The 15,448-nt window shown below is 40.5% G+C and overlaps 1 protein-coding gene across 1 annotated transcript in view; it reads left to right on the top strand.

Annotated features, from left to right (window-relative positions):
• PLTP (phospholipid transfer protein) overlaps positions 1–15,241 on the top strand; it is a 62,829-nt gene extending 47,588 nt beyond the window's left edge. Inside the window, exons 9-16 of the mRNA XM_073683903.1 lie at positions 2,850–3,026; positions 3,355–3,414; positions 5,706–5,870; positions 7,339–7,406; positions 7,763–7,805; positions 7,886–7,949; positions 8,036–8,112; positions 8,212–15,241. Of these exons, the coding sequence (XP_073540004.1) occupies positions 2,850–3,026; positions 3,355–3,414; positions 5,706–5,870; positions 7,339–7,406; positions 7,763–7,805; positions 7,886–7,949; positions 8,036–8,112; positions 8,212–8,334 (777 nt within the window). The 3' untranslated portion in view covers positions 8,335–15,241. The remainder of the gene's footprint in view (positions 1–2,849; positions 3,027–3,354; positions 3,415–5,705; positions 5,871–7,338; positions 7,407–7,762; positions 7,806–7,885; positions 7,950–8,035; positions 8,113–8,211) is intronic.
• Positions 15,242–15,448: the final 207 nt, after the last annotated feature.

Here is a 15,448-nt window from a genome sequence, read left to right as displayed (position 1 = left end):
TGTAACTCAATAGGATCTGTTGACCACCACTTGTGTGAATAATAATTCAACAGATTTGCATCTGGCTTGTGGCATCCATTTACAAGGAAAACCCATACATATACACTGAGCCTTAGGACTCCTTCAGACAAGTGTAGTATATGAATGTGTGGTGTCAGTGTTACAATTGGACAGCAGACTGACCAATGTTATTCAGTAGGGCTTTTCAGATGACAGATTGTTTTTAACAAATTGAAGCTTGCACTAGACTGTTCAGTATTTCGGATGAGACTAGGCATATTGAAGTCTATGGGTGTGCAAAAAAAATCGGATCCCGTACAGATCAGCTGTATTGCATCCAGTCTTGTGAATTTTATTTACAACTGATGTATAAAAAGTGATGCTATACAGATGTCAAAAGGATGTAAAAAAGCGACATATCGACATACAGATGGAATACAGATGTCAATACAGATGAAAAATGTCCATTTTTTTCTGAATGTAAATTGTACACTTTTTATAAGCACATCTGAACCTGACCTTATAGGTCTGTCCTTGAAAATTGGAACCAATTCTGGAAGCACTACATCTTGTTTTAGTTGCTTTATATCTGTTGTGTAGAAAACAATGTACTTATTGTGTCCACCTGAACCATTTCATGGGTTTTAGAAGTCATAAAATGATAAAAGCTAAGAAATAATAGGAACACCTTTTTTATATGGAAACATTTGTGTGTATCACCTTTCACAAAGTCTGCAGTAGCCCTAGGGGCTTAATGTTTGCTTGGGTATTAGGCCAGTGCCGTATGACATAAGGCTAGTTGGGGCCCATAGCTTTTTAGTTACATAACTCTTTGAAGCCCTGTTATATTTCCATGATATATCCTAAATGTCTAATAGGTGGGGGTCTCATCATTAGCACACCCATCGATCAAAGAGTAACATTCCTAGTTGTACTTCTGGGACCTTCAAAGCCCAGGGAATCAACAGTGGAAGTCTGTTGGCCTTGTATGTGCTCTTCTTTTTCCATTATGTATTCTACTACTGAATTTCTCATTATTTATTCTACAACTGGATTATCCATGTAATGCAGTCAGGGGTGGATTAATAGTAGCCAGGTCCCTGGGCAGCTTAGAAGGCTTGAAACCCCCTCATCCCCCAATGTATCACATGACATGTCATATAACCTCCTGATCATGTGATAAGTCACGTGATTAACACACAGGTGCTCTGGTACACATCTGTAGATGCAAAAGAAAAGAGATAGCGGCACGCTACGTGCATCGCACAAATTGTTTCCCCTTATGTACAGCGCTATACATAATAGAGCAGAGGTGGGAAATTAATTTTCCCGAGGGGCCACATGAGAGACTATGACTGTTGTGGAGGGCCGAACCAATAGGCTAAAATTAATTCTGCTTAATATTAATATCAATATATTAATTATAATTATTATGTAATATTAATATGTATTCAATTACTTAATATTCAGCAGAATTAAGCATGCTGACATCCTCCTATATACTGTATGAGCTCGCAAACAGCCCCTATATACTGTATGAGCCCACACACAGCCCCACTATATAGAGTATGAGCCCACACACAACCCTCTATATACAGTTGAGCCCCACACAGTATGAACCCCTACATATCTCCCTATATACAGTATGAGCCCCACATAGCCATCTATGAACAGTATGAGCCCATCATCTCTCAAGATACACAATAAGCCCCCAAATAGCCTCCTTACATACAGTATAAGCACCCTCATAACTTCCTAGATACAATATGAGCGGTATATACATATACACTGTATATACAGTGTGAGCTCCAACATAGCTCCCTATATACAATGTGAGCCCTCACATAGCCTCTATATATACAGCACAAGCCTTCACATAGCCCACTGTATACAGTATGAGCCCCTATATAGCTCCCTATATTCAGTATAAACCCCTATATAGCTCCCTACATACAGTATGAGAACCACATAGCCGTCTATATACACTATGAGACCATCACCTATATACAGTATGAGCCACCACATATCCTCCTATATAAAGGCATGCATCTAATACACATATTTTAAAAAACAAACCTAAAAACAACATATACTCACCTCACTCCCGTTCCCCGGCGCTCTGTTCTGTTCTCCAGGGTTCCACTTCGTCTTGTGGCTGGCGCGCACATGCTGGCGCCAGCGAGATGACATTTTGAAGATGGGAATACCCCTTTAAGCCAACCCCAGAGTTTCATGGTTGGTAGTAGCCAAACACCAGCCTCAGTCTCCCATTGAGCAGAATATTGCTGTCACAGTGAAATACATCAATAGTGAATATAGAAAGAACACCTAAGAAACTCACAATAATTCAAAATTTATATGGCTTGATATGTTCGAGATTATTGAAAGTTCTAGGTCCATAAATAACTGATTTCTCATGTCTTTGGATCCATAAAAGACAAAGCTATCCATTCCCCCCAACTATCTTTCAAACTTATTGGACTGGCCTATGTGATGCATCAGAAGATTATTTAGGTCCCTCTCCATTATCTGTAAAAAAGAAATGGTTCCTTATTTCAACTAAAAAGTCCTTGAAAAATGTGTCTTATTTCATCGCAATCCATGTCTCACAAATCACAAACTTAGCTGAGCTCATTTGTTATGTTCTAATACAAAAAAAAAGGGTGGTGGACCAAGCTCCTTCGCTGACGGTCTTGGAAAGTTTTTCAGTTATACAAACAGAACTGAGCAGTGAACCATCATTGACCAACGACATCGAAAGTGACAGACAAACCATGCTCCATTAAGGGTCTAATTTGTGTTGCAAGTGTCATATCAGCACCGTTAGATCTGTTTCTCATCATTTTCAGGGCATGTTCTATTCTCTAAATGAGGAGAATGACACAATCCCCAACACATCCCCGGCACTCCACATAAAGCAGAAGGAACGCATGGTCTACATCGCCCTTTCTGAGTATTTTTTTGATTCAGCCATGCACGCCTACTATCGGTCAAATATACTCAGTTTGGAAATTGCAAATGAACAGGTAAGTGTTTATTCTTTATCTTGATACATACTACTTGAGGCAATGATGAGTGTCCTTAAAGGGCCAGCACATCATTAAATAGCACCTCCAGCTATGCAGATGTGAACCAGAAAATATTTAGAATCTATAAAGAGAAAATCCCTAATATATTGTCATTGACAGCAAGTGACTTGACATTGGAGAAGAGGAGCCTACTATTTTATGAAAGTCTATAGATTGCACAGGGGACCAAAGCTTTATATAGTAATAAAATACTGCCCCCCTGATATAACACAATTTACTGTAATTTATGGGACATTCTGTTACTTTAAGCATCTCTGTCATTCAGATGCCTAAGGACTTGGAAGTCTTGCTGCGGACATCATACTTTGGAAGTCTTATGCTTCTGGTAAGGAGGTTTTTTTTAATCTTGTGTTGTATTGTAAGGATTCATGTTAACAAAGTATATAAGGACACACATATTCTAAATTATTTGCCCATGTTATAAACTGATAAAACTCTACGTATACATAGCTAATTTGAATTGATATTAAGGAGCATATTAAGGCCTATGGCCATTTTGCATGCTGTTTTTATGAAAAAAAGAGACTTTTTTCAGTTTTACGCCAAATACGCTAAAAGTGGGTGGGAAAGTGGACATGGTTGCTGAGGCAAAGCCAAATGTATGAAGTGAGAATTTAAAACGTTGCAAATAAGTCACAAATCTTAATCCAGTAGTGGAGGGTTGGGGTGGAGAAAGTAGAAAAAACTGTGCTAGACAGAAGTATTATATACTAAGGATGTGACAATTTTATCCAACATCATGCAATGCTTTGATAAATTTGGCATAAAGGCAACTCAGTCACAAGCACAAGCAAACCTGAATTCCCCTCATGATTAATTTCCCCGGAAAGAGAAATGCTGTATTTCTTAGGTAAAATGGCACATATTATTTGTATCTTACTTTGTTATCACCAGAACAAATTGCAGTTCTGGACTTAACACTATTGCCATATGCAATAAAATAACATTTTAATCTATCCATAATAACAAAAAAAATAGTTTTCTGAATGGATAAAGTCAACTGTTGCCTTGCAGCGCTGGGGTCCTGGGATCAAATCCCACCAAGGACAACATCTGCATGGAGTTTGTATGTTCTCCCCGTGTTTATGTGGGTTTCCTCCGGGTTCTCCGGTTTCCTCCCACACTCCAAAGACATACTGATAGGGAATCTAGATTGTGAGCCCCAATGGGGACAGTGATGGTAATGAATGTAAAGAGCTGCGAAATATGATGGCGCTATATAAGCAATGCAAAATAATAATAAAAAGGAAGACAGCATCAGATCACTGCTGATTAGAATTGGGCGAATCGATTCTCAGGACTCTGGTCCATCGGCCAGATCTGTAGTGTGGGTGCAACGGGCCCACCAGAGTTGATATACAAGGCCAGATTAGAGGTGTTGTGATAAACATGCTCGAAGAATCAATACAGTACATGCACACATGTAGTGTCCAGCATAAGATTCCGCTTTAATGAAATGCGGGTGGGGTTTATATACGCCCCTGGCAAAAAAGGGCTTTATGCCAAGAAGCAAGCAACTGTTTTGTGGGATTCAAAGGTAGATGTGTCTAGGTGTCTGGTTCGATGTAGTTTCTCACATATTTTGAATGTAACGGGGTATTTCTGCGTAAAAGTGCTGTGTGATAAATTTACAGCATAAAATGGGGACTGAGAAGACAAAATGAATCCTTATTTGCCACAGTAGTACTTGATGGGAGTTTCACAAATCTCTTACTTTATGGGATCCTCAGTTTGGCTTTTGCTTAGCGGTGCTGTTGTGATGTCATCATTGCTGCGTGACACAGAGATGACATCGCACCAGCCCGAGTAAGCAAAAGTCACGCCAAGATCCTGTAAGGTAAGAGATTTGCGAGCCTCCCATCCAGTGGCCAGAGACTATGTAGCTGGCAGATGGAATGGAGTCCCATGCATCAATTTTATTATTGATGCATCAATTTTGCAGGCAGCTGATTTCAGAGATATTATTGCCATAGCCAATAATTTCATAAGAGTGATTCTCCTGGAATAGAAAAAAAATAATTTCAGAAAGAAGATTTCATTATAAATAGATCCCCAAATTCCTTTAAGTTAACTAATCACACTCATGTCGTCTAGGAAGGTGTTCACTGTTGTATAGCCGCCATCATTACACTAACAGTAACCTGTCCTAGAATGATAGGACAGGAGCCTATGAGCATGTGCATATGTGCAGGAGAAGCTCCACTGCTCTGACCTGGGGGTAGCTTGACAGTGTGTGGAGCAGCTTATTTCCAGGATGCAGCAGTGGAGCTTCCTACTGCACATGCTCACAGGCTCCTGTCCCATTATCATTCTAGGACTGCTTTATTTCCTGCCAGTGTAAGAAGACTGCATCCATTCTGATGTTCTATATTGATTACCTTCCTAGAGAAAACAAGTGTGATTTGCTAATTACAGATATTTATTAATTTATTGAAGATGCCATTTTCTATATTTATTATGTTCCCTTAGTGATAAGAAAAATATAACTATATACTATAATGAGTAAAGTTGTTCATTACTAGTGACAGTAGAATGCCTGCTTCGTGCAATCTCTAATGGGCCACATCTTGTAGCATACTGGTCATGTTTCACAATGCTATTTCTTTTATCTTGCAGGATCCTGAGGTGGCAGACGCCCCAATGAAATTAGACCTGCGTGTTTCTACCCCTCCGAGGTTCACCATAAAGCCATCAGGAACCAGTGTTTCGGTGAATGCCATTCTGAATATCTACCTGATTCCTGAAGACCAGCCCCCTGTGCAGTTAAGCAGCATGACAATGGTAGGACCTAATCAGCCATACCACTACTTCTATGAGTAAAATATGTTAGTTGGTTCCTTTTAACAAGTATCTTATCTGTATAGACACTTCACAGTTTGAGATTTGCAGGCCGATAGGGTATTATTACTGCTATCAATGGGGAAAACACCATGAAAATTCCATGCTACACAGGGTGGACATATCATTGGTGCAACCTATGCAGTAACACAGGACCTAGGCGATAAGGGGGCCCATTTTCACTTCCAAGCCTTCTTATAGCAAATGAATGACTCCTCTTTATCTACTTCACACATTGGTGGCTCATTGGCTACAGTTCACAAAGAAAAGCACACTATTCCTGATGAATACTCTACACTCCGAGTGGTGTAAGAAAGCCTGATGTGTGCTGGTCACACTGGTGGAACTGAACACCAGAACCCCATTTCAGCAGACCTTCACGCAGCACAACATCCAATCGTGACTACTTTTTAGATAACAAAGGTCCGTGTTATTTTCACATTGAAAAACTTAGCACAGTTGAACTTAATAATACCCAACAATTACCTTCTTATGTACTCGGCCCCACTCTCAAGATCCCTGAACTATGTAGGCCATAATACAGACTTTGGCAAAGCCAGCTGCTCACTATACACTGGTCACTAGTTCCCCCCAAGCCCAATAGCCAAACAGGTCAACCATAAGCTTTCCGGGCAACATACGCAATTAATTTGTACTCTACCCTCTGATGCCAAATAACCCAATTGTATGCAATGTTCTTACCCTTCTTATTAGCAGGTCAGGTCCAAAGCTTTGTCATGACAATGTACACACTCACGTCAGTGTCATACATAGCTGACGACTGAGATATCAAAATTCCTGCTGTCAGCAACCACAATGTAACATGATAGATCCGCCACTGCGAATTGTGGTCCGCTGGTCCATGCAACCTTAAACCACAAGGATAATTACTATAACTATTATGTATATTATCACACATAAAACTTTTACCCCCTTATCAAATATACCCTTATCAAAATTATTTTCTTTGTCTCTGCCAATCTCAACTCAACCATCACTCTTATTGAAAATTGTACTAATAGTGTTGCGTGACTAGATAGCCTCTGACTAATACAGTAAAATCACTTTGAGAAAGTTGCCAATAAATAATCCATTCTTCTTCGTTAGTTGTGACTCATGAGTGCAGGAAAATTAAACCAATTGGTGAACCTCTCCATAAATACGTCAATGAAAAATAACTCAATCCCTGAATTGTTACCATCTGAACTGACTCGAAATGCAAAGCAATTTTTAACCAATTGGTCCAAATGCATAATATTCTGTATGTATACATCTTCTTATACATCTTCTCAAAGAGGTGATCTCTTGGAGAAGTTCATATCACATATATATTATTATTATTATTATTATACTTATGTAATGTTTATTATTATATTGTAAAGTTTAATTTCAAATACTTATGTCGCTATAGGAATCACGCCTCAGTGCTAAGGTGACTCTCAAGAAGACCACTTTACAGGTTCAGCTGGACCTCAAAAGGTAATCAATAACATTAGTAGTATTATTTGAGATTGTTTATTGGCTCACTGGTTAGCATTCTTGCAGCACTTGGGTCCTGGGTTCAAATCCCACCAAGGGCAACATCTGCAAGGAGTTTGTGTGTTCTCCCTAGGTATGGATGGATTTTCGCCAGGTTCTCTAGTTTGCCCCCACACTCCAAAGACATACTGAGAGGTCATTTAGATTGTGAGCCCCAATGGGGACAGTGCTGACAATGTGTCTGTAAAGAATATGTTGGTGCTTTATAAGCAAAGCGTAATAAATAAATTGAGTGTCAATGTGGCTTTTATATTTTTGGTATATATTTAGTATTTCTGCCTCTTTATTATTTGTAGGTTTAGAATATACTCCAACAAGTCAGCTCTGGAGTCTCTGGCTGTAAGTAAAGTTCTGAATTCAGCATATAAATCTGTTTATCGCTAATTATAATATGATAATCTGGCCATTTTATATTATAGCTCATACCCCTACAAAGCCCCTTAAAGACACTTTTACAGTTGACTGTGATGCCCATCCTTAATGGTAAGACAGTGGATTCTCCCCAACTCCTAATTTTGCTGGCTTTGAGGATTACAAGGTCTTACTACTTGTTTAATTATGTTCTGCAGAGAGAACAAAGAAAGGCGTTAGTATTCCTCTGCCGGAGGGTTTGGATTTTACTCGGGAGACCACTACTCACCATGCTGTAAGTACTTTTCCATATCTTTAATATTACTTTAATATTACTGCAAAGATAAGATTTAATTGCAGTCATCATTCATGGCATTATTTTTTTTCTCTCCAGGGATTTATTCTTATTGGTGGTGATTTGCACTTTTCTATGAGTCTCCGAGAAGTCATTGAGAAAAATCGTCCCGTTCCTACTGCCCCAGCAGAAACAACCCAAAGAACTAATGAGGCCATCTGAGCTCCACAATATGGCAACATTCCATGATGATCACTAGAGGCTCATCTAAGAGATAGTTCTGTGTGGGATTATCACAAATCTAAGGTGTCTCTGATTCAAGGTGATCCCTCAAAAACTTAATCAAACCAATACCACAGTGTAGAGGACGTCCCAATGGATGTGGTTAGACTTTATAAGGGCACCGATCATGAATGGTAGGAGGCACTAGCTTCAGAGAAACCTTATGTATCACGATCAAGTAGAACCAGATACAAAGAAACATTTATTGCTACCAACTTAAAAAGACTATTTAACAGCTCTTAAAAGAAGTCAAATGCTTGAGAAATTTAACCATCGCTGAGCAAAAAAAAAAAAAATCTGTTTAACACGTGTGAATAATCTTAGCAATCCTTAACTAACAAGTAACATACTGTACAGTCAGTTTTTAGAGAGATGTTTAACTTTGACTTGGGAAGAATGTCTGCAAAAGCTCACTATTGATAGCGACTGTACATATAAAAATATCTGCAGGCTTGTCTGCTAGCACCATGTGAATCATATCAAAAAATAAAAATATTCAACATTTGTAATTTGTGGAAATGGTTATTTACAAGGTAGAAGTTCCAGAAAGAGTTTTCATAAAGATCAGATGTGAGGATTACACCCTGGGGAAAATGCTACAATGCTGCTCACTATGGAGATGCTTCAGGGCTTTGGAGTTATGGTAAAACAATATGATATATCAATATTTTATCATAATCATTAAACTGTTTATAATGTACTGTAGGGTTTGGTACTCACTCAGCTGCTTGAGGTAGGCACAGGATACGGCAGGTTTATTGTGACTTCATAAACCGCACTTGAAAGGTAAACAAAACACAGCCTTGTCCGGCACAGCATAACAAAACAGCAAAACAAACAATCCATGCAGTGCTGCGGGTTCACCCGCTCACAGGCAGTGTCCTTCAGTACAAACACGCTGGAGGTCTCCACACCTTCAGCCACAGACACTGAATGAGACACTCGGTCTCCATTTTATACACACGCCCTGGGGTGGGGATATGTGAGCGTCCAATCCCACTTGTCTCTTATGACTGCTCGTAAAAACCGGCCCTGATACGCCCTATCAACCCTCTCAGCACTACATGTGCTGGAGCATGCTTTTCCCGGTTTTACATCACTGAAGCTACCAACCTCAGCGATACATATCTCCCATCAAGGATATGTCCGGCGGCCATCTTACACTACATAAACAATTATAGCAGTTGTACCACAATCACAACTTATTGCCTTCTTACACAATAGGTCACGATTATTAAATAAATAATCAAGATATGGTGGGTGATCTATAAGGTATTACTGCATGTGATGATGTTACAAAGGGATTAGTGACATCATTATGGGTAACAGTAGTGATACTACCTTTTAAGGCCCCATAATGATTTTTGTCATCACAGATGAGCATAAGGGTGAGGTTTGCAGTGATGTCACAAGTGATGCCACCCCTGTAAATTGAGCTCTAGAATCTACCTCTAGCTGACAGCAGTGGTGGCTTCATCTATGAGCTGCAATGGCCCAGCTTTTATGCATCCCTTTAAACTCTTCAACCCGAAGCCTGTTTTCACCTTCCTGACCAGGCCAATGTTTTCAATTCCGACCAGTGTCACTTTATTAGGTAATAACTCTGGAATGCTACAGCGTGTCCCAGTGACTCTAAGATTGTTTTTTCGTGACATGTTATACTTCATGTTAATGGTAAATTTAGGTCTATATTTTTTGCATTTATTTGTGAAAATATCTGAATTTTGACGAAAATTTAGAAAATGTCACTATTTTCAAACTTTTAATTTTTATGTCCTTAAACCAGATAGTTATATAACACAATATAGTTAATAAATAACATTTGCCACATGTCTACTTCACATCAGCATCATTTTTTAAATATAATTTTTTTTTGTTAGATTGGTTAAAGGGTTAAAAGTTTATCAGCAATTTCTCCAACAAATTTTTCCAGCAAAATGTACAAAACCTTTCTTTTTAGGGACCACATCGCATTTGAAGTGACTTTAAGGGGCCTATGTGACTGAAAATACCCATAGTTACACCATTTCAAAAATTGCACCCTTCAAAGTATTCAAAACCACATTCAAGATGTTTATTAACCCTTTAGGTGCTTCACAGGAATTAAAGCAATGTGGAAGGAAAAAAATTAACATTTTAATTTTTCCCACAAAAATGTTCATTTAGCCCCAAGTTTTGCCTTTTTACAAGGGTAACAGGAGAAAATTAACTATAAAATTTATTGTGCAATTTCTCTTGAGTATGCCGATACCCCATATGTGGAAGAAAACTACTGTTTGGGAGCACGACAGTGCTTGGAAGGGTAGGAGCACCTTTTGATTTTTGGAGCGCAAAATTGACTGGAATAGATAGCAAACATAATGTCTCATTTGCAGAGCCCCTGATGTGACTAAACAGTGGAAACCCTCTGTGAAGAATGGCACCAGAGAGATTCCGCAAAATCCCACTGTTGCCACCACTTGTGGAGAATCCACACCTTGCCACCCGCCCAACGTCACAATTACGTCAGGCGAACATGTGATACGGATCTGCCCTTTGCACCAACGTGATGTTCCGCACCCCCTTGGGGACACGTAAGGTCAGATTGATACAGCTGTACACAGATACCCCTTGTCCACACGGGTACAGGAAGGCAAAGGGAGTGAGAAGAGGTGGCCCACTCAGTCACTGACGTGGCGCTACACTCGCTCACACCCCTGACAAGCTGAGAGGCCCCTTCCACTGACCCCAGTGAAACAGAACCTTGTCGGCCTGGTAGAGCTGCCACCAGTTTCTATTAGATATAACGAGACTTATATCGGGCCAGAAACCAGCCCCAGTAGCGTGTTCATTGGACTGAACAACGGACGTGAGGATTTGTGGATCGCGATAAAAGAGCAGCCCAAGGTTAAATTATATATTTAATCGCCTTAAGGGCACACTAGACAATACCCTATATACATAAGGATTATACAGAGATCAGAGATGCAAACACAATAGTAGTGGTACAAAATATATAAGCAGTTATTAAGAGTCAATTACCAGTCAGATGGAAGGCCTGCCTTGCGGGGGAGGGGCTGCCACATGGGAGGCTTGTGGGTCCCTCTCTCTTTTCTGTGACTGCCCTCACACGATGTGTCATCGCAACCTCCCAGAGAAAAAGCCCTAGGCTATGGCTGCAGGAGCTTTTAACCTCTCTGGGTCACTCCCCTTGCTGCCCCCTGGCTGGACCTAAATCTCCATCCCTGGCCTCCCTCAGCTAAAAACTGCAAAAAACTAAAATTGGTTATACTTCCTTAATAGACAGCTATAGGGAGCCAGTTTTGGTGTCATCAGATCCAGCCGGGCACCTGCTACGCATGGAGACCAAACACAGTGGCCCTAGGGGTTTCTGAGGGGCTGTGCTGGGTATCTCCCCATCCCTACGCGCTAGACAGGGCTGGAAACCAGGGTGACATTCCCCATTCTTTTGGGATCTCGAAAATCTAGGTTATGAATAACTAGGACATATGGTATTCCCATAACTCGATATTGAATTATAATTGTCTGACACAAAGGGAAGGCCGCATGGTTGGATCTCCAGGGGGTCTTCCTGTAGCAGCTGCTTGGCTGGGAGCTGCTGTGAGATATTTGTCACTCACTGTCTCCCTTCTTCTTAGCTGCAGAGGTGTCCGGTTACAGCTGTACACTGTAGACCTTTATAATCCCCTGCCAAACAGGACACAATGATCGACATGGGTTTATCTCGCCAATATTCTTCACACCCACCGCAAGTGACCCCATTTTGGAAACTACAACCCTCAAGAATTTATCTAGATTTTTCCCACAAAAATGTTGCTTTAGCCTTAAATATTTCATTTTTACAAGGGTAACAGGAGAAAATGGACTGTACAATTTGTTGTGCAGTTTCTCCTGAGTATGCCCACATCCCTTTTGTGGTGGAAAAAAACTAGCGTTTGGCGCACACCACGGCTAAGAAAGGAAGGAGCACCATTTGACTTTTGGAGTGCAAAATTGGCTGGAATAGATAGTGAACGTGATGTCTTGTTTATAAGGGTGGTAATTAGAACAGAGCACTGGGTTACATATAATAATTGAAAATATTAAATAGTATAAAATTAATATATCATCCATATTGTAATAATATTGTTTGTAATTGTCCAAATCCACCTTGTTTCAATCTGAACAAGTCTCTGGGATATGAGGCCCCCCCGTATCCCTACTACAACCATGTCTATCCCTTTTACCTTCAATAACTTAGCATTACAATTGTGATATAATTTGAAATGCTTCGGGATAGTTTTTAGCATGGATATATCATTTTGGTCTACAGCTGCCAAAATCCCCAACACATGTTCTCTAATGCGTGTTTTTAGGCAGCGCATGGTCATCCCAACGTAGATAAGTCCACACGGGCATGTGGCATAATATATCACGTTACGTGATGTACATGTAATATGTTTTTTAATATCAAAAGTTTGCCTGCCCGTAGAATCAGTAAATGTGGTACTTCTCACCACATTGGGACAGGCCACGCACCGTTCGCACGGCGTGCATCCATATCTGGCCTTGGCCTTATCCATGAATGTGTGTATCAGACCTCCCTCATAATGGCTGCGGACCAGAATGTCACGAAGATTTTTAGCACGGTGGAACACAATTGTAGGTTTATCCGGAACGTATTTAGCCAATATTGGATCTGCTCTCAAGAAGGGCCAAGCTTTTATAAGGGCCTTTGTAACAGCTGGAATCTGGGTATGAAATGTGGTGATGAACCTCACCACATCGTTCTGCTTCTTATCCCAAGATTTGTAAAGTAGGTCCTGTTGGGATGAATACTTAGCTCGATTATAAGCCCTTTTTACCATCCTGTTGTTAAATCCACGTTCGTAAAAACGTTCCTTCAATTCCACCGACTGTGCCTCAAAATCCTGTTCGTTGTAGCAGGTTCTTCGAAGACGCAGAAACTGCCCCACCAGAACGGACTGAACCATGTGTGATGGGTGGGAAGAAGAAGCATGGAGGAGTGTATTGTTTGACGTGGGTTTCCTATAGATATTCGTTTGAACGGCATTGTCATTGTCCTTTATTAGGCTTACGTCCAGGAACTCAATTTTATTCGGATCACATACAAATGAATTTATCCAGAAGGTCACGGGATCCCTGCCAGATCAGCAGAATGTTGTCGATGTACCGCGTCCATGAAAGAATGCAGTCCATCGACGACCCCTGATCTGGCAGGAAGAGGTCCCTCTCCCACCGCCCCAGGTTGACGTATGAGGGGGCAAAGGCCGCCCCCATAGCCGTCCCCTGGAGCTGCAGGAAGAAGGACCCCTTGAAAATGAAAAAATTATTAGTCAACGTAAATTCCAATAATTCCATAACCAATGCCTTTATATCATTAGGTAGGGAAGACCCTTCCAAGAAAAATTTGGTAGCATTAAGGCCATAAACATGCCTGATGCTGGTATACAGCGACTCTATGTCCGCTGTTACCAATATTGCATCGGGTTCCAAGTAAAGACCATCAACCCTTCTCAGCAATTCACCTGTATCTTTCAAAAAAGAAGGAAGATTTTCAACCAGTGGATATAATTTGGAGTCTATCCATCTGTTGATGGGCTCCAATTAGTTCCCCCTGCCTGATATAATCGGGTGTCCCGGAGGCTTATCCAAATTTTTGTGGAGTTTGGGAAAAAGATACGGAGTGGGAACTGTTGGTTTGGCCACAGTCAAAGCAGATGCCAACTCACTCGTAATAACTCCCCTGCTAGTAGCTTTACCAAGAATGTTGCACAGTTGTTCTTTAAAAGCAGATAGGGGGTTATATGTGAGCTTCCTGTAGTTATGATCTGCAACAAGTACTAAGGAAAGATAGGGGAAAGCTGTCCCTACACTAAGACTAAGCTGAATCCCTATGATGTAGCGGGCTGCCTGTTCCTAGCGAACAGACCCGCCTTAGTCCTCGGCTAGTCTGAACGAAGACCTATAGCATAAGGGAAGGGGTCCCTGAAAGAACTGAGGACTGGGACAAAAATGGGACACCTCCTAAGCAGAGAAGTTGTTGCAGAACACAAAAAGACAAACTGACAAAAAGGTACTAGAGATCCCAGAAGGACCAAGTGAACTGAGAGAAATAGGCACCGAAGCACCTGGCTAGAGAAACAGTCAAACACTGAAGTCCAGCACAGCCAAAAGGGCGGAGCTGGAATATAAAGGCAAATGGTCACGTGACCACAAAACACAAGATGGAAAAAAAAAAAAACAGGAGGGTTTTAACACCTGTAGCATGTCTTATTACGTATTTGGCGAAAAGCTTCATATTCATACATTTGCTGCGGCCAAACCACCAGATTCCCACCCTTGTCTGCCGGTTTAATCACAACATCAGGCAAATTCTTAAGCATCTTCAGCCTCTGTCTTTCATCTCTACTTAAATTATCACATGGAATGTACCTTGATACTTTACTTAATTCATTAGACACTATTTGTATAAACATGTCAACATTTGTGTTACTAGAAAGGGGGGGGGGGCCTCTTGGAGCCCTTTCTAATAGATGGAGGGATCTTGCCACTATCCAAGGTGTTATGTTCCAATGCCAATTCCTCCAAAGTGCCAATTGATATATATATACAATAGTATGCTGTTCATTTTACAATATGCCTCCTTCCTCTCTTTGCTAGCATTTTTTTCCATTCTATCTATAGCTGAGGCTTAGTATGATCACAGAGAGGTTTCATACCTGCATCTGACGTGCTGTGTATCTGCTTTTAAAATTATTTTTTATGTAAATGTGTGTATTTTTGCTCCCCTCCTCTCCACATTTCCTGTGCAATATTTATAATAAAGTTTTATCATCTTTTTCACCATGATGGGCCATTTGATCGTCTTCTTTCTGCCTTCAGCACCCTCTTGTTATGATGTCTTGTTTGCAGAGCTCCTGATGTGCCTAAACAGAATTTTATAACATTGAGCCGTGAAAATAAAAAATACATTTTTCCCACAAACATGTTGCTTTAGCCCCCAATTTTTCATTTTCACAAGGATAAAAAGAGAAAATGGATGGTTCAGATT

This window comes from Phyllobates terribilis, unplaced genomic scaffold (assembly GCF_046119375.1).
Source record: "Phyllobates terribilis strain yellow unplaced genomic scaffold, ASM4611937v1 Scaffold_5__5_contigs__length_657084704, whole genome shotgun sequence".
Taxonomy (NCBI): domain Eukaryota; kingdom Metazoa; phylum Chordata; class Amphibia; order Anura; family Dendrobatidae; genus Phyllobates; species Phyllobates terribilis.
This window is presented reverse-complemented; position numbering and strand designations above follow the sequence as displayed.